Source organism: Oryzias latipes, chromosome 9 (genome assembly GCF_002234675.1).
Source record: "Oryzias latipes chromosome 9, ASM223467v1".
In the NCBI taxonomy this organism is placed as follows: Eukaryota; Metazoa; Chordata; class Actinopteri; order Beloniformes; family Adrianichthyidae; genus Oryzias; species Oryzias latipes.
In genome coordinates this window covers 33,085,424-33,105,035 of record NC_019867.2, presented here as the reverse complement: position 1 = coordinate 33,105,035, position 19,612 = coordinate 33,085,424, and the positions used below count along the sequence as shown (strand labels likewise).

At 43.0% G+C, this 19,612-nt stretch overlaps 1 protein-coding gene and 1 pseudogene across 5 annotated transcripts in view; one reads left to right on the top strand and one right to left on the bottom strand.

Moving 5' to 3' along the window:
* LOC101165133 (SH2 domain-containing protein 3C) overlaps positions 1 to 19,612 on the bottom strand; it is a 34,905-nt gene that overhangs the window by 9,191 nt on the left and 6,102 nt on the right. Inside the window, exon 2 of one of the 3 annotated variants that reach the window (XM_023958911.1) lies at positions 10,051 to 10,148. In XM_023958911.1, the coding sequence (XP_023814679.1) occupies positions 10,051 to 10,148 (98 nt within the window). Of the gene's footprint in view, positions 1 to 10,050; positions 10,189 to 19,612 lie in introns of all 3 variants that reach the window. The other 2 variants (XM_023958912.1, XM_023958913.1) reach the window with 2 other exon arrangements.
* LOC101164386 lies at positions 895 to 9,397 on the top strand (annotated as a pseudogene). Of its 2 annotated transcripts, none has more exons than XR_908411.3 (2): positions 895 to 1,001; positions 5,834 to 9,397. The product of XR_908411.3 is annotated as a UDP-glucuronosyltransferase 2B31 pseudogene, transcript variant X1 (transcript). The 2 variants fall into 2 exon arrangements; XR_002289734.2 differs by having other exon boundaries at positions 975 to 1,037.

Below are 19,612 nucleotides of genomic sequence, written 5' to 3'. Positions count from 1 at the left end.
GCAGTCAAGATTCAGCGATATATATATGCTGATCGTCCCGATTGGTTGAATAAAGCATCAGTTCAGAGAGAAAGTTCTCCTCTTACCGCTTGTTTTTGTCCAGATGATGAAGCAATAGGTTGTTTTAAAGAAGCCAGCGCAGTGAGACAAAACATTTAAGCTAGGTGACCGGAACTTCTTTTTTCACCGTGTGGTTATCAGGTTTTAATGCACACCCAGCAGCCAATCAGAATCGAGTATTCAAACGGACCATGGTATAAATGACATTAACCAATGTCCTCACTTCACCTGGACCTTAGGTACCTGTATGTGAAGCTATTCAGAGCTGCCTCACACAGCAGCACCTCCCAGAGGTTTCTGTTCATGAACTTTGCCATTTTCCAACCTTTTTATTTGCCCTAATAAAATGTTGCACATTAGGACATTTCACATTGATAAGGCTAAAGCTACCCACACATACACCACAACGCTCGCACGGGACAGAGAATGGCAATAAGGGTGCAAACAGCTCTGCACAATAATGATAACCTAAATGGTTGGTTGAACTCCGATGTCTGACTGTAGTTGAAAGCAGCTCAAACAGAAGCTCTCCTTGACGGTCCCCCACCACTGTCCTCAACTGTTCAGAGAGCTGACCGAGCTGAAATCCTTGTAAAGTTGATACACAAATCTGCAAACCTGATGAGGGAACTTCTGAGGGGCAGAGCCCCTTCCATGTTCTTCAGTTCTAGTACCTTTGCTCCAGACGACCTTCAACCACACAGAAGTACTATCTCAGTTCTGCATCTGCAGTTCAGCTCAGAGTTCAACACGTGAACAAATCCAACCTGAGCCAACTTTTTGTGGGCTGCTGTGGGCCATCCTGCATCTGTGCTTTAGCCCACACCCACCCTCTGTCACTCAAAGCTACACGCCCCTCAGAATTTTTCCAGAGGAAACTGCAGCTCAAGCGGGACTCTCGATCAGAGCCAGAGACGGGTCTGTTTGCTGGGACGTTGTCGGTGAGTGTTCATGGAGCTTTGAAGAAGAGTGCAGATGTGAGTTGTGTGCTGGTGCGGTTGACTGAAGCATAGGAGCCTTTCAAACAGTTTTACTGCTACAGGATGGAATTTGACTCATTTCTCTGTGTAAACATCTCACTTTTCTGCTGAGGAACAAAGATCTGTTTAGCATAGAAGTGGTTTGTTTGCTCAGAGAAGGATTCTTGTGCTCCAACATTTCCTGATCTCATCTATTTGTTCATCATTTTACGTGTTCTAAATGAATCAGTAGTACACTGATCTCTAAAGCTGTTGGTTTTATTTCTCTGAAGTTTAAAACAAATGAAAAATCTTCCTTTTTTGACAAATGATAAAATGTTCTTTTTCTGAAAAACCCCTTTTAGAAGACATAAAAGTGTACACATGTACTTAGACACCACCCACATGCTCAAGTGAAGCTATGGTTCCTGCTTATACAACCTGAAGCAAACCTTTGTGAACTTTGGCTGCACAAACACAAATGGATCAGCTGATCGGGGCTCTAAGCTCACAATCTTTCTTCCTCACCTGTCTGGCAGCCTTTTCCCAGTTGAAGTCTCTTTTAGGGCCATTTGAGCGATCTCAGTCACTTTTTTTAAGCTTCCTACCCATTTCCTTGTCAGATCTCACTGATGTGATGTAATGTTTTCAGCTTTGGTGTTTGAGTATGGTTTTTATGTTTCCATTTAGCGCTGGTTTACTTTGGCTGATCTTTCAATGAGGTTGAATTAGACCTTTTTTATCCTGAAATAATCCGGACTGGGTGGAGCTTGAACACAAAGCAGTGTAACATTAGAGGCGCAGTGAAAGAAAGCACACGGTGTGCAGCTTGTTGAACTGCAGGGTCCTGAGGTTATGTAAGTGGGGGTGAGGGTGGGGGGTTAACTTGCTCTGCGGAAACCATTCCATTCTCATGGGGCTCTAGCGCTATTATTTTTATTTAAAAGATGACTGTACAAAGACAAGGTGGCGTTTTGCTGCTGCCTTAACTTGAATTACTTCATAACTACACCTCCACCTCCTCAGTCTGACTAAACCCGCTACACCATTGGTGGGTAAACTGCGGCCCGCGGGCTGGATCCGGCCCGCCTCCATGTTTGGTCCGGCCCACTGAACAATATCAGAGACCCATGTTATTTATTTTTTTAGTCTGGCCACATGATCAAGACGGGACATTTTCTTCTGCAGTCTGAGCTCCAACCTGAAACCTCCTAACATCTCTGTCAAACAGAACAGAAGACAGTCTTCCTTTCTATGTCACAGTTCATTCGTCCCGGTTTAGATCATTCTTTTAGAGCGATTATGCTGCCTGTTTTAAACAGCACTCTGTTCTGCGTCCTGATTGGCTGGAGACCCTGTCAATCAAGCTCTGTGTCTCCTGTACAGAAACGCGGAGCTCTTCAGATCAGAAATCTGTGATCAGATTTTTGTTTTCATTCTAAAATTCTGGACTTTATTTCTATGAAGGTTTGAGAATTTAAACCAGAGAAAAGGTGAAAATGTTCATGTCTGTGTGAGAAAAGTGTATTTATGCAGTGAGGAGTTTTACTGCCATAAACGTCTGGAATCAGACTCTGTGGATTTCACCGATCACGTTATTTTTAGAACTAAACTCCTGCAATAAACGAGGAACTCTGTTCTGGTGAAAAAGTAACACAGAAATATGATTAGCTGCAGCAGAAGACATAGAAATGAGCTTTTTTCATGATTACTGGATGAGAAACAGACGCGGAGGACACAGCTGCTCCGTTTTAGTGCAAACTGTGAGATGAGAAGTCTTTATTAGGATTATGACGGCAGAGGAGCCACTATTTCTTGTTTTATTGTGGGGGTTTTTAATGTATCAGTATATTTTTCCTAGATTTTTGTCTTTGAAAATCATAGAGAGTGTTATTTGGTCATTGTTTTATTTCATAAATAGTGTTATTTATTTTATTAACCCTTACCATTGGGAGTTGGGTCATCTAGACCCACTAGACAGTGCTCTGAACCTTTTTTCTTCAATGATTTGTGATCTTCACTGGTGTCCATGGATTACATGAAATCTTTCCACCTTTATCCACCTTTGTCATGGTAGGGAGAACACCTCAATGGAAGGGTGGGGGGGGGGATCATGTAAGATAGCACAAGGGCTAAAAGAATCATAAATGAATGAAACTTTATTCATTTAGCACTTTACAACTCCTTGAAGGTACCAAAGGGCTTCACAATAAAAAATTGATCTGAAATGGGAACAAAAGTTTTAAACTAAAAACTCTAGAATATCATCTTTTAGAATATAATTTTCCATCCAAATGTTTTCATCTACATTCCGTGTTATTTCTTTCTCACTCCACGCATCTGCTCCTGGTCCGGCCCTTATATCCAATTTTAGAACCCAATGTGGCCCGCCAGTTAAAATAATTGCCCCCCCCTGCGCTACAGCGTCACTCTCCTGGTTTTTTGCAGCAAAGTTGTTTACAACATCATCATTTGACAATTGTTTTGAGACCACATGGTTTCCGCTTTTGATGGCAAGTCCACTGAGAAATTCAATGATCGTAGTAAAGATTTCTAGTGTTAATCCATTCTTCCTGTAACATGTGCGCAATGTAGACTATACTGTATAATATTCAATGTACTTTTTCTGATATGCAAATTATATTAGTCATTCATTTATAATTATTATTATTTATTAATTATTTATTGTCATTACAATGAAAGGCTAAGAATGCAAAGACTCAGTAAACAGCAGTAAATATAGCATTGGAGAATGTCATGAATAATAACACAATGACTTTAATACTGATGAAAAGATACAAGATAAATGCACTGCAGACAATCAATCAATTATTACAGCTTTAGGCTTGTATCTGAGGAAAAACTGAACAGCATTTTGATTGACTGCTACAAACTGGAAAAATGAGAGAAAACCTCATCAATGGAATTAAATCCTAACACCTGATCGAATACGTGTACGTTTGTCTGGGGAAGGTAAGGTAGGGGTTGTTATATAAGTAAATATCATCCTGAAAATTATCAACCTATAGTAACCTCAACTGATGTTCAAACCTATAGCGTGTTTGCACTGGCTATTTATTAACGCTACGCTACAAGCTAACGGTGCTGTCAATCTTTCTGCAACAGCAAAATAATATCATTGACTGATTGAAATCCTCTTTACTTTAGGTACCTCTGTTTTTTTGCAGTTTATCTGCCTGTTTTCTTTTTTTTCCTCCTCTGGGCAGCAGAAAGTTTTGGATGTTTTGGAATTTTAACTGAGTAAATCTCAACCAAAAGGCAACAACAACTTAGCAGGCTTTGTTATACGGATGAATTCATGCACGCTTATACGTGTCTTCTTATCAAGACAAAATAACGACCAACTACTTTTATGAACAACGGAGGCATTGATACAGATGGCCCTTTTTTTTCTTCCTCTCTTCGTGGCGCCCCTGGATGCGCAGTGCCCTTAGCGTTTGCCTTTACTGCCTATGCTACGGGGGGCCGCCCCTGAGAGGCAGGTGGTTCCCTAGGTCCGGTTGCATCGCGTCAATGAGTGTGTGGATGGATGGCAATCAGCTGAACCACAGTGGCACAACCACACAACTTTGAGTCTGCAAAAGGCCGGCACCAGAAACCGTGGTGCTACAGAAGAACACAGCTGTGCCGACAACAACAGCACAAAACAGCAACACCTGGGCATGCAGATTAGGAGGATGACCAAAAGGAGTCACTCGAGCCGCATAAACACCACAAGACCTTCGCTGATCAGAGTCTGAAATCAGTGAATTAATCACTGCGCTGAGCAACATTTGAGACTATACTCTGCTACAAAAAAAACAGCCTGAGGTTGCCGGTCCAATCCCAAACAAACAACACACTGGCAGAGGGAAGCCACCCTTATAAACCCTCTGCAGGTTAGCAGTTGGTGCACACAGGTAACCAATCCACTAAGTGGCACTCCACCTGCCACAGTAGCATAACTTACAATGCATAGGCTTGGAGTAGCCATTACCAGATATGAGAAGTGGTTGTGATGTGTATCATCTTCTTTCTCTAAAACATTGTTATGAAACATTATTTAAACCTGAGTGGTAACCGTGGCAAAAGAACATTGTCAGGAGTTATCTTTGATGAGAAAGATCAAACTGGAAAGACTAACTAGGTTTTTGTTCTCAAAGAATTTTAGAAAGAAAAAGTGGGTTGGAGATGGAATGAGGATTATTAAAACCAGTGGAATCTGAACCATCAGCTAAAGAAGATGGCAAGAAGAAAAGTGATAAGTGGGGATAAAAGTCAAAGGGGGGAGGAAGGATTTTATAATCCTTAAAAGGAAAACTCCAACTTTGATGCATGTTGGTGCAGTCATGCTGTCATTAGAGCCTTTTTTCATGGCCAAATGACCATCAATGCACGTCTGAGTTTTTTCCAGCTTCCTCCCATTGTTATAAAAAGCTTCATAGGTTTATTGATTACACAAAATGGTCCCTTAGGTGTGAACGTGAGTGTGTGGTTGAAATCTCTGAGTTTCCCAGCAAGAAACAGGCAATCAGTCCAGGATGTCTCCAACTTTTGTCCTTAGCTGGCTAATCTCCAGCAGTCCTGTTACTCCGTTTAGATGTTGGATGATTGTCCCAGGGCCAATGTGACAGATGAACTTGGCCAAAAGTTTGCCACATCTTGGAAGGAGGCTTTTACTAGCATACAGAAAACATTAACCCGATGGTGCTGCTGCGACAAGATACTGAATAAGTGCATAGTTGTGTTTTTGAACTTTCTTTGTCATGACTGTAATTATCAAACGTTAATTCACCATTTATGTCTCTTGTCAGAATATCTTTCAGAGATGTACCGACAGACTCTGGTGGCACTTGCAGTGTTCTTCTACTCATCCTTTCTGGTGAATGGAGGCAAAGTTTTGGTGTTCCCTGTGGATGGAAGCCACTGGGTCAACATGAAAGTGATCATCGAGGAGCTTCATGCCAGAGGTCATGAAGTCACTGTCCTGCGGCCATCGGACAGCTGGTACATCAAGCCTGACTCTCCTCACTACAAAGCCATCACTCTCAATTCTCCTGCTGGTTTTGACAGTAAAGGCTTTGGCTCATTTGTGACAAGAACCCTAAATATGCAACGCCAAGGCGCTTCCATTTGGACTCGGATATCCCTAGAGTTAGACATGCTGAATAATTTTAATGAGATGAATAAGTTGGTACTCCAAATGGTTGAGGAGATATTTGAGGACCCCAAACTGATGCAGAGCCTCCATGAAGCCAAATACGATTTAGTCCTCACAGACCCTGCAATTGGTGGGGGTGTGCTTCTTGCTCATCGTCTAGGTCTTCCACTTGTGCTTAACGTCAGATGGACAATTCAGGGTGAGGGGCATCAAGCAATTACCCCTTCCCCTCTTTCGTATGTCCCCATACCAGGATCAGAGCTGACTGATAAGATGAGCTTTAAACAGCGCATCAAGAACATCCTCTATTATATCTTTACATGCCTCCAAATATGGTATATTACTGAACCAAACTACAAGCCATTTGTCCATCGCTACTTTGGCAGTGACATCCATTACATGGAGCTGTTTCAGGCAGCAGACATCTGGCTGATGAGAAACGATTTCACCTTAGAATTTCCACGTCCCACAATGCCAAACATTGTTTACATGTCAGGATTTCAGTGCAAACCCTCCAAGCCTTTACCTAAGGAGCTAGAAGATTTCGTTGAGAGTTCTGGTGAGCATGGGGTCATTGTGATGACACTGGGGACCTTGGTGGAGAGGCTTCCTGATGACATCACTGAGGACATTGCTGCTGCTTTTGCTGAACTTTCTCAAAAGGTGATCTGGAAGCACAAGGGCAGGAGGCCAAACAACCTTGGCAACAACACATTAGTTTTGGACTGGTTGCCCCAAAACGATCTATTGGGTCATCCCAAGACTAGGGTGTTTGTAGCCCATGGAGGAACCAACGGAATCCAGGAGGCCATCTACCATGGCGTCCCTCTAGTTGGCCTGCCTCTCATGTTTGATCAGCATGACAACTTCTTCAGGATGCAAGCAAGAGGGGTGGCCAAAGTTTTGGACTTTGGAACACTGAATAAAGACACGTTCCTGGAGGGCTTGAAGGAGGTTCTCTACACACCATCCTACAGGGAGAATATGAAGAAACTGTCTAGCCTGCACAGAGACCAGCCAATGAAACCACTGGACCGGGCTGTGTTCTGGATTGAGTTTGTCATGAGGCACAAAGGAGCGGCACATTTGAAGACAGATTCTTACAAGATGACCATGATCCAGTACTACTCAATGGATGTGGCAGCCTTTCTGTTTGCAACTGTTCTACTGTTTTTGCTTGTTTCCTTCTCTGCTGTAAAGTTTCTCATTAGGCAGATATTTGACAGAAGTAAAGTCAAGAAGGAATGACACATTAGCTCAGCCACAGATGCCCAATCACATCGGGGCGAATGATCAGTTTAGTGCAGGGTTGGGCAAATATTTTGACTCGTGGCCACATAGGGCTCTAAAATTGGATACAAGGGCCGGATCAGGAGAAGATGCGTGGAGTGAGAAAGAAATAAGATATAATCTGGATGAAAATATTCGGATTTAAAATTATATTTTAAAACAGAACATTTGAGATTTTTTAGGTTAAACTTTTGTTCTCATTTTAGAGCCGATTGCACCAACGGCTTGATGTACCTCGTTTAAAACTTGGAGAAATGCTTCATTCATGTCTGTTTGAATGATGGAAGAATGAAAAACAACACATCTTCCAACACCACTTGGATGCTAGAGCAGGTCCCCAAACATTTTCTTATGAGGGCCACAATAACTCTGTTTCTTTAAACTTCTTTTATCTTTCTTATATCGTAAAGCAGTGTGACATAGAAAGGAAAGACTGTCTTCTGTTCTGTTTGACAGAGATTTTAGAGGCTTTCAGGTTGGAGCACAGACTGCAGAATAATGGAAGAAAATGTCACATCTTGATCGTGATAAAAATAAAAAACATGGGTCTCTGATATTGTTCAGTGGGCCGGACCAAACATGGAGGCGGGCCGGATCCAGCCCGCGGGCCGTATTTTGCCCACCCCTGGTTTAGTCTGTAATATTTTCTTATCAATGTTCTTTCCTGTTGTTAAGTTTTTGTTGAGAAAAAAACAGCTGAACGCATCGCAAGAATCAACAAATATGTATATATTTACAATGATCACATCAGTTTTGCAAAATCAAAACTTTAAAGTGTTTGAGCAAAACCACTGCAATGTACATGCATTCTTCTTTAAAATGCTTCCATGTATACAATCTGCACTATTTAAACATTGATGGTCTTTGAAGTCATTAGACCTAACAGCAGCTTTAAGACTGCAGTGGATACATCCAAGGAATCAAACATCCAACCACAGTTTAAATACTTCTCATCATTTTGTGACTTCAACTTCTCTGCTATATTGTACATAGCATTGGAGGACATGGGTCCTGTAAAGATGACGTACATCATCTTTACACTTAAAATTCTAAAACTCTGAAGTTTCAAAGGTCAAAGAATATTAAAAGGTTTTAAAATGTCTTTAAACATCCAAAGGAACTCCAGTTGTTCACTGAAGAGCTTTACAGTTTACATACATTTAGCTGCTTTTGGAATCAAACTGCCGTCATACCATCGCTACTTTAACCATATTTAAAACAGACCTCCTCAAACTAATTAGAATAAAAGTTCTGTGTGTAAAACTTTGAATATTCCTAATATTTAGAAGACAGTTTCCATCAAGGCAAACACGGAGCTGAAGGAGGAGAAAAATGGATGTGGAGGTGTTTGGCTTTCTGATATCTTCTAGCAGAAATATTTGATCAAAAGTCCCTCAGAAATCCGACAACAAGTCGTTAAACCAACAACTGTTTGACAGAACTGGTGATGGTCCCTGTCTGACAGTAAAAGGAGGTACTGAACATCATTACAGTCTCTAATCATCTCTGACATTCTACTCTAAACTTTGAGCAACATTTTATATTATATTTCTATAAATCAGTGAGGTGTTGAAATATGAAGTCAAGCTTCCAAATAAAGTCTACCCATGCATAAGTGTCTTCTAGTAGTAAAAAGTGAGCCACTGCTATGTTTAACTGGATGAAAAAAATACCTAAACTTTTGCTTTTTTGGGACTTTTTCCAGAAAGTGTCATAAGAAAACGTGAATCTTTGTTGTTGTTTATGTTTCCATGGGGGCCGTACACACTGCCAGGGTACAACCACTGCCTTATGGGGGAGTTTGACCAGTGAAGAATCAAATCATCTGAACACAGACTCTCCCTAATTCACACTCCCACACACATGCACCCCCCCCCCCCCCCATTCACCTTCTGAAAAGTGAAAGAATAAACTGTTCACAGAAATATTCCTGATTCTTGACGTTTTTCCCTGCGAGTATAAATACGTCAGGAGTATTACTTCTGACTACTATTACTTCTGAATTATACTACCTTGATGTTTGATGTTTTCTTTGTTCTTGTTTTTTTATATCATTCTAATCTTTTTTTCCCCCTCTGCTGTCAGTTGCTATGGTGACAAACAAATTTTCCACGTGTGGGATCAATAAAGTATTTCTGATTCTGATTCTGACATAAAATAAAAGTAATAATAAACTTTTACTGTGGAAAAATAAAACCGTCTTGTCTAAAAACATAACAATGTTCACTTTTAATGTTTATCTTAATATGCAACAAAAACATGATCAAAAATGATTTAAACTGAGTTCATAGGTAAGGTAGATTTTAAATTTAAAGTTCAATGAAGCTAAGGCTTTGGTGGTGGGGGGGTAATTATTGAACCATTGGGGGGGTAAAATTCTTGCTTTTACATCAGATTACTATGGTAACTATGGTAACAGCTGGACGGTACGGCTCTGCCTGAGACTGAGCATTGCTGTTTGTAGCCAGCAGTGCAGTGGGGGGAGCAGGAGCAGATCAGGTTTTACGGCCTCAGCCTGTTCTTCATCCTGACGAAGCAGACGTTTTTCACCAAAACTGAAAGAAAAAGGTGGACACTCACCGGGGCTGCAGGCAGCAGGGAGTGGGGGGGCCATCTGAGAGCGGCTGTCCGGTTCTTCTGACCCGTCTTCCCCCTCGTGGCGGACAGAGAGAGGTCTGCTTAGAGTGAGAGAGGGGGGGGGGTCACCATCTTCATGCGCTGCACAGAAGTGAAGCATGTTTCAGAAAAACGGTGTTTTTTATTGCTTCTTGAGGGTTTTTGACCACATTTCAGTCAGACAACTCTTGCAGTAAGAAATATTTATTTGACATACATAATTTCCACATTCTTTAAGTTGGCATTCACATCTTTTTCGTTTGGCATAAGGCTCCGTTCAATTCCATGAGAAATTTCCATAAAACTTTCGGGTAACAAAACCCCCAACACCAAAGTCATCCAGAAGAAGAAAAATGTGAATGTATAATCAGTGTGTAATAAGATGAGGTGTGTTTTCGGCAGCATTCCATTTCAATTTCATTTCATTTCCCAGTATGACTGTTATGTGTGACCCGGCACCATTGACCGTTGGGCCGCTCCCGTTCGAGTACAGCGCCACGAAGGGAACATGCTATCTAGTGGATCTGCTATGTGTGACCCGGCACCATTGACCGTTGGGCCGCCCCCGTTCGAGTACAGCGCCACGAAGGGAACATGCTATCTAGTGGATCTGCTATGTGTGACCCGGCACCATTGACCGTTGGGCCGCCCCCGTTCGAGTACAGCGCCACGAAGGGAACATGCTATCTAGTGGATCTGCTATGTGTGACCCGGCACCATTGACTGTAGGGTTGCTCCCGTTCGTGGAAACCACTAGAGGAACATACTATCTGAAAGAGAGAGGGAAATAAATAAAAGGGGAGCCAACATAAGAATTACTCATACCTGATCTTAGAACGTAAAGCTCACGTCCGCAAAACGCTGTGCGGAACTATAATTTAAACCGCCAAGAACAACCCGAATGAGACACTAACTTAACATTCAATCCAATGCTTCCAATGGCGTATTATGACATGCTTAAGTAACATCCATTATTCAAACTTCCATTAAACTAAGAACAAGCTTGATGGCCATAAACTTCTTCCATTTTGGCAACTATATTTACGCGAGCTTAAGTAACATCCATTATTTCGAAGCTCCCAACGACAGTACAACGAACAAGCTTAACGGCCATTATTTTCTCCATTTGGCATACCAGTTATACGCACTCAAAGAACATCCATTTAATTGAGGTTTCATCCAAATATTAAGAACGAGTTCAACGCCCATAATTACTATGCTTCATTGGCATACTGCAAACAAATGAGCCTAAGAACCAAATTCGAGCTCCAGCGCATACTATGATACAACTTAGAACATCCTAAATTTTGACGCTTCCACCTGGCAATAATTTTCCTTTAAACTTTATAATCGAAGAATTTACATTCATTCTGCTGTTGACATTGATTGATTAACTCAGTCAGAAGTGTCATTGGAATGCAGAGGAGGTCCACCGCCCCTTCACTTTCAGTGCAGAAATAGGTACGTCGAGCATACATCGTTGCAGCACCAGATCAAGGAATGCAGGGGTGACATCATTTTCTGGAAATGGAGAAGCTGATCGGGGCGTAGGGGTTCGCAGGCTCAGGATGCGATGCATAGATAAAGACAAAGCAGTATTAGTCTTGACAAGAATATATAAATAACCCAGAAATTGATCAGTTTCAAAATGCTTGAGATAAATTAAATAACAGTGCTTTTAAAGAACAAATCTGAGAAAGTGAAATTTAGTAGATAGTTAAGGTAAAGACCCATTGTGGATTTATCGCACCATAGAAACCACCATAATCACAAATTCCAACAGTGAAATGATAGTGAAATATATAACCTGCACGAAATCTTAATACCAATTTTTATATACTCCAATGATAAGAAAAATAACCTTTGACAGTTTCAGAGGGACGCACATTCAGGAGGTCATCGAGGAGCAGGCGATGGGAAGAGTAGCCAAGGAGATTTGTAGATGAGGAAGGTCAACATCCCACGTAGCAAAGGATTACAGCTCGGCTGGATTTGATATTACTGGTCCTCAAATTGGTGGACAACAAAGTACAGACTACTGAAATTTTAATTAGCCAAGGGCGTCTGGATACTGCAAAAGAGAACTTGAGAGCCATGAGGGATCATAGGTTTTGATAGTATTTTTGCTAGACTGAACCTTAAGCATTTAGAGGCGGAGTATAACCATCCTCTAAATGGGGAAGCATCTAGCAGAGTGTCATCTGCTTAAGCAAGGCAGACAGAAGACTGACTTGTGGACACAAGATTTAACTCTTGAACTAAACTTGAGAGCGCAAGGGATATATTTCCTACGGTCAGGGTAGAAATTGCTCAAGGTGTTATTTAAACATCAACCAAGTCAACCGATGACACAATACTATCATTCGCTATTGAAACAGCCTTAACATAATCTCCACGGCTGAAATCTCTCATAATAATAATAATAATAATGGATTGGATTTATCTGCGCTTTTTCAAGACACTCAAAGCGCTTACAGTGTGTCCATTATTCATTCACTCCTCATTCATACTTGGTGACGGTAAGCTACGGTTGTAGCCACAGCTGCCCTGGGGCAGACTGACAGAGGCGTGGCTGCCATTTCGTGCCTACGGCCCCTCTGACCATCACCGGGACAATTCATGCACATTCACACACCAGTGGAGCCACACTGGAGGCAAGGAGGGTGAAGTGTCTTACCCAAGGACACAATGACATTTTTGGCTGGTGGGAGCGGGGATCGAACCGCCAACCCTTCGGTCATTGGACGACCGGCTCAACCACCTGAGCCACTGTCGCCCCATATAACATAACCGGACGACCCCTTAAAAACCATCAGAGCTGTGGATTCTGGCGGCCGGACAAAAACACAAACCACTCTTCTTAGATCCTTTTCCCCAAAACCAGAAAGCGCAGCCTCAGAAGAACAAGTGGAGGGAGCCTGAAGACACGACAGTCATCATAACAAAACCACTCCAAGCATAGAGAGGTAAAGATCAAAAGCAAAACACGAAAATCCAGAACAGGAACACGGGGCCCAGGATTGAACTACCCAGAACAAGAACACAAGATGAACGGATGACCATAGGACCAAAGCCACAGCAAATGTCAGGTGGCCAAATCTTTGACAAATCATATTCGAACAAAAATTGAATAAACGACACGCTGCACAAAAGCTAAAGATGACATAATGGGGAGAGACAAGCATCAATGATCCATCCAGATCCATAGAAGAAAAATAAATCCAGACGGGTGGAGGACCATACAGTATAGACAACGTGGAAACCCAGATTTGAAAATAAAGTTTTTTCTCCACAGAGATTCAAAAGACCAGGGATACAGAGGAAATTTGGCCACCGAGAAATCATCAATAACTCGCAAAATGAAGGGGACCCATCGCCCACAAATATCCAGTACAGAGCTTCTGATAATAAAGTCGATATGAGGACTGCCACGACAGCTGAAAGGTAAACCGACAAACACTTCGAGCGCCAACTGAATGCCAAGAGACGCCACTGAGGCCGCATTTACACTGCAGGTCTTGATACTCATATCCGATTTTCTGACTATATCCGATTTTTTTGACGACCCGCTTACATCATCTTTTAAAAGTGACCCGTATCTGATTTTTGCATTTACACTATACAATGCTGAAACCATCAAACGTAGACGTTCTGAGGACTACGTAGCAGCATTTCCGCATTCCGCGGACCTCTTTCGGACTTTTGTGACTGCGGTTGTCATGGAGGCAAGGCGGCGAGGGAAGGAGGCGTTGCCTTGGGCGCTCCAGAGGGGATGCATGGGGGAGAAAAGGGAGGGCTGCTCGGCTCTCTCTGAGTTTTGAATGAGGACGTGTTTGCAGACGTGCTGTACTAACAGTTTGATCCAAGTGTTGAACCTTTCCTGCGCGATGACTTCTCTTTTCCGACCGTGGTCAGAAACACACGGGAGATTTCCTCAGGGTTCTCTTTTCCGTTCTGAACCCTCAGCCTCCAGAGTGGGTTCAGAAAGACTCCAAAACTTTTGGGCGAGATGCCTTGTTTTTAATTTACGGTTCTCCGACACTCCCCGCTCCGCGCTCACACCCCACCTCTCTTCTTACACACACGCGCGCAAGCATGCGCGCGCACGCTCACACACACACACGGTCCCCATCATACACGCCCCCCAAAGAAATAAACGGCTTCTAGCCTGTTCCATAGCAACGGTGTCCCGCTTCATTAATTACCGTTTGCGTCCGGACCAGACATAACAGCGGTTTCCGACTGCGGTCTGAAGCCTGAGGCTGAAAGGTAACACGCTGACAGCAACATCAGCGCACAAAAAGCATCTTAATAAGTCATGTGATCTCAGTTGGTGGTGTCCTGAGTTGATGTCACTGATGTACGACTCGCATTTACTGGGGAATATCCGATTTGTCTGCTTACATGGCACACGCAGATGCACATATCTAATTCGTTTCCGATTTATTTCCACATATGAATGAGGCCTGTATCCGATCTGAGAAAAACGGAATCCATGTGCCTTTGTCCTGCTTACACGTTCACCGATCATATCCGATCTGTGCCAAATGAGAGGAAAAAATCGGAATTGGGTCACTTGAACCATGCAGTGTAAAGGCGGCCTGAGAGGCATAGAGGCAGAACAGTGAGAACATCAGCGATAACAGTCATCCTCAGCCTTATATCGCGTTCAGAGGAAAATCGTGGAGACAGCATGGGCAGCTGAAGAAAATACATACTAATCCTGAAGGCGAATGAGGAACTAGGCCACTGATGCCCAGAAAGATGAACTGCGAGGCGCTAACAGGTCCAGATCAAGTCACGTCAACCTGAACTCTTCCTAGGGGCCACTCTCAGTGGCGGCTTTGAAAACGATGCCCCGGAAGAATCCATCACATAGCCCCCACAAACCTCCAAACCAAACCAGAGAGAGAATAACAAATATACTGTCCAGCCGAGAAAACGAGGCCGCGACGAGACTGACACACTCACTAATGCGGCCGACGCAAGTCCAGCCAGGACTGAAGCCAGGGCAGGACCCACTGGGGTACAAAGAGCAGGGAAAAACAGGCGGAGCAGAACCAGATGCAGAACGTGCGGGTCAACGAACCGATGACACAATGGTCAACCAGGTCTGGAGCGCCGACATCCAGCTGGATTTTTCAGAAATCCTGTGTCATCTGTTGGAGATCACCTGATCAGGTGTGTTCAGCCAGTAGGGAGCTTCAATGGCAGGTTGGTTAGAGACCATGCAGGACACCGGCCCCCCAGGGCTGGAGTTTGACACCTGTGCTTTAGATGGTCTACTTATGATTTTAAAATCCCCTCTGTTTAATTTAGCTGTCCTTGTTCCTGTTGGGGAGTGCATAGTGGTGTAGTGGTTAGCACTCTCGCCTACATGTGTGGGTTTTTTCTGAGCGCTCCGCCTTCCTCCCACAGTCAAAAACATGTCACAAGTTAACTGATGACTGAATCAATCCTGGGTGTGACTGTGATGGGGCTTCCGGTCCAGGATTGAACCCTGCCTTTGCCCAGCAGTAGCTGGGATAGGCTCCAGCAACCATGTGACTCCTGAAAGGAAGCAGTGAGTTTGAGAATTTGATGGATTTTCCTGCTGCAGCTTTCTTTCCTCATTTATTTGAGTTCACATCCCCAGAACGTTTCTGTTTGCTGGTGTCTGTTTTCACCCAAAACTGGTTTCTAAATTAGTTCTGTTTGCTTTCTGCAAATCACTGAGAACCAACATTTTGCTCGGAAAGTTTGATTATGACACATAACGTGTTCTGCAGTGGAGAAGCTGAGCCTGTTTTTTAGCAAATACACATGAGAAACTGGATTTATGTGCAAATATCTATTGTGGCTTTTTTATTATAGAATCATCGATCCTGGGAGTATTTCAGGCAGGCAACACGAGCAGTGTGTTTACCTGGTTACTCCTCCCTGCAGGTGGTTCAGTCTAATCAACTCAACTGTTCAGCGTCCTACTTGGAAGAACTGGGTCAATTTTAATAGAAAAAGGCAAAAGTACAGTCCTCTTTAACACGAAAAAATAATAAAACACAATTATGAATGTAGACATTGACCCAGATGCCAATTTCTTTGACTTTGTGGATAACCACAGCAGTTATTACATAGAATAAGAATACAATAGAAACACAAATCCTAATCACGAACTCATAATCACACATTTGAACAGCAGAAGTCTCTACGCGAATCACCAAACCATTGAAGAATACTTGCAACAATTTAACAAACCTTTCAAAATAATTGCAATTTCAGAAACGTGACTAAAGGCAGAAAAGGGCTTCCAGCTTAAGAGCTATGACTTTCACTACGTGAACAGGAAAAATAAGCAAGGTGGGGGGGTGGCTCTTTATATACACAACAGTCTCAAACACAAAGTTGTGGAGACAATGTCAGGCTGTATTGATGATGTCATGGAATATATATCTGTAGAGATTAGTATGGAGAAACAGTGTAACATCATAATCAGCTGCGTATATCGAGCCCCTGCATCTGACATGGAAACCTTCACCAGCGCTATTGAAAACATGTTTGTCAATATTTCCAAGAAGGTCATATTTCTTTGTGGCGATTTTAACATAGATTTGTTGAACCCAAACAATCACACCAAGATTTCACGCATATGTAGCAGGACGAGTTAATTGGGCTCCCAGGTGTAGGCACTCCAGTCCTGGTGCTGCTAATTAGCACCAGGCCACCTACATAGCGGGACTGAGCTGGCTTCTGCTCATTCCTGCCTGAGACTGCCTCCCTGGGTTCCTGCACCTGGAAGTGCAGTGCTGTGGATGTCACCACTTCAGGTCATACAGCCGGTGGGCGTGTGACTGGGGTGGAGGCGAAATGGGAATGGAGCGCATCGCTCCGGTTCCTTGTGATATCCCCCACTGACTGGGTGTTTGGTGGAACCCGCTGCTGCTGTACAGAGTTTTGGTCCTTTTTGTGGAAGTGTCCGTAGGTGTTCTCTACACGGCCTCCCTTCCCCCCCCCCCATCCGCTTTGGTGGTCCAACGAGGGAGTTGCTGACGGCGGCGTCTGCTCCCCCCTCCCACTTCGTCTACGGCTAACCACGTGACTGTGCAGCTGCTCCCGGGAGTTGGAGGCTGGTAGTGACGTGTGTGTGTGTGTGTGGGTGCGCGCGTGTGTGTGTGTGTGTGTGTGTGTGTGTGCCGCTTCCTGACCACCTGTAACAAAAGGACTTGGGTACACAAACTCTGGGACTTCACTGGTTTGCTGTGTTTTGCTTGTTTGCACCTATACCCCTGCATGTTACGGGGTATTGTTTGTTCTGTTCCAGTGTTGTTGGTGTACCCGTGCTGTCAACAGGTGGGCTTGAGGCCCTTAATGTTATTTGGTTTGCTCTGTTTTAATTATTTATATGAGGCTCTTACTCTTTTTATCTGGTTTTACCCTGTTTTTTTTAATTATTGATATTAAAACTATTTTTTAAGCCAGAACCACGTCTCCACCTCAGTTTTGTTTGGTGTGCCTAACCGCTCGTGTTGCCACACATACAATGTACAGTCTAAGCTTTTATCCATAAATTAATTATCCAACAAACCCAGCAGAATAACCACAAACAGAGCAACCTTGATAGATAATATTTTCACAAACTGCCTAGAAAACAGAATAAAATGCGGACTCCTAATGACAGACATCAGCGACCACCTCCCAGTATTTGCGAATGCGTGTGTAGAGAAATAAAAGAGAAAAAGCAAGAGCATCTCCATTTAGAGACTTGTTGTCATCCGCCTCTAAATGCATGAGGTTCAGCCCAGCTAAAATACTATCAGAACCTATGACCCCTCATCAATCTCAAATTGTTCTTCCTTCGCAGTATCCAGCCTCCCCTTTGCCAATTAATATTTAAGTTATCTGTACTTTTGTACTTCTGATATCAAGTACAAAGCATCAAATCCAGCCGAGCTGCCGTCCATTGCTACGTGAGATGTTGACCTTCCTCATCTATGAATCTCCTTGGTCCTTGGATACCCTTCCATTCGCCTGCTCCTCGATGGCCTTCTAAAGGTGCGTCCCTCTGGAAATGACAAAAGGTTACTGTTGTGCATCTAAAAATTTGGTGTTAATATTACAGCAGGTTCCATCTCTCACTATGTTGATTCTTGTTGGAATCTGTGCTCTGATGGTTTTCTATGGTGTGGTGAACACACAAATAGAACCTTCTCTTTAAACTCACTACTTGATTTTACTTCCTCAGATTTGCTCTTTAAAAGCACTTTTATTCCCATTATCTTAAGCATTCTAAAACTGATCAGTTTCTAAGTTATTTATATATTCTTTGCCAAGACTAATACTGCTTTGTCTTTATCTATGCATCACTTCCTGAGCCTGCGACCCCCTACTCCCCGGTCAGCACTCCGTTTCTGGCAGATGATGTAAAACCCTCAACAAAGTCGGATGGCTTCAAAGTTCCACAGTCTCTGCTCGTCCTGCAGCTTCCCTGCAGATCGTTGCCCCTGCACTCCTTGATCTGGAGCTGCAACAACGACTGCACTCCACGTACTTATTTCTGCACTGAAAGTGATGGGGAGGTGGACCTCCTCAGCGTTCCAAAGAGACTTCAGACTTAAATCGACCAATGTGTTAGCAGCAGAAAGGAAAGAATTTCTTGGATTATGGATGTTTGAATACTATATTTTGCCAGGTGGAAGCCTCGAAATTAGGATTTCTTAAACTTGTACCATAGTATGCCAATGGAGCTCGAATTTGGATGTTACTTAAGCTCGTATCATATTATGCCAGTGGAAGCGTCGGATTTTGGATGTTAATCTTCATGTCGTCTTACAGGTTTGGTTCATGGCGGATCAGTTTGTAGTCCCCTACAGCGATCTTGCGGACATGGCTCCACGTTCAATTTGCCTGGCTCTTTTTCTCTTCTATCTAGATAGTGTGTTCCCTTCGTGGCGCTGTACTCGAACGGGAGCGGCCCAATGGTCAATGGTGCCTGGGGGGTATTCCAGGAAGCATGTTTAAACTAGCCTGACTTTAACCCTGAACTCTGGCTGAAATCCACCTGAACTTGTTTACTCTGGGTATGTCGGTTCCCAAAGACCGGATATGAGTTAGTGTAATTACGCTCCACTTGGTAACCCTGGGTTAATGCACGTGCACAGCAGGTACATAAAGACATTCTCAATGGATCCCTGATTTAAGGAGTCACCATGGAAATGCGTGATAAAAAAAAAGGGAGAGCTATACTTCAGTGAGACGGAGTCTGAGATTTTAATGACGGCGTATGAAGATCATACGTCCATCAAAAAAGTAATACGGCTGCATCATCAGCAAAAGAAAGAGTTTCTGCTTGGAGAAAAAGAATGGACAAAGTAAACGCACGAGTTTTTGATCTTATTTCCATTTTCCCTGTGACTCATATATATATAACTTATCCAATTTTGCCAACTTAAATGAATTACTTCTATTGGTAACAAGTAATTGAGTTAAATTTATTCAAACTAATTTCTTACGTCTAGAAAAATTAATTAGTGTTTATACAACTCAAATTTAC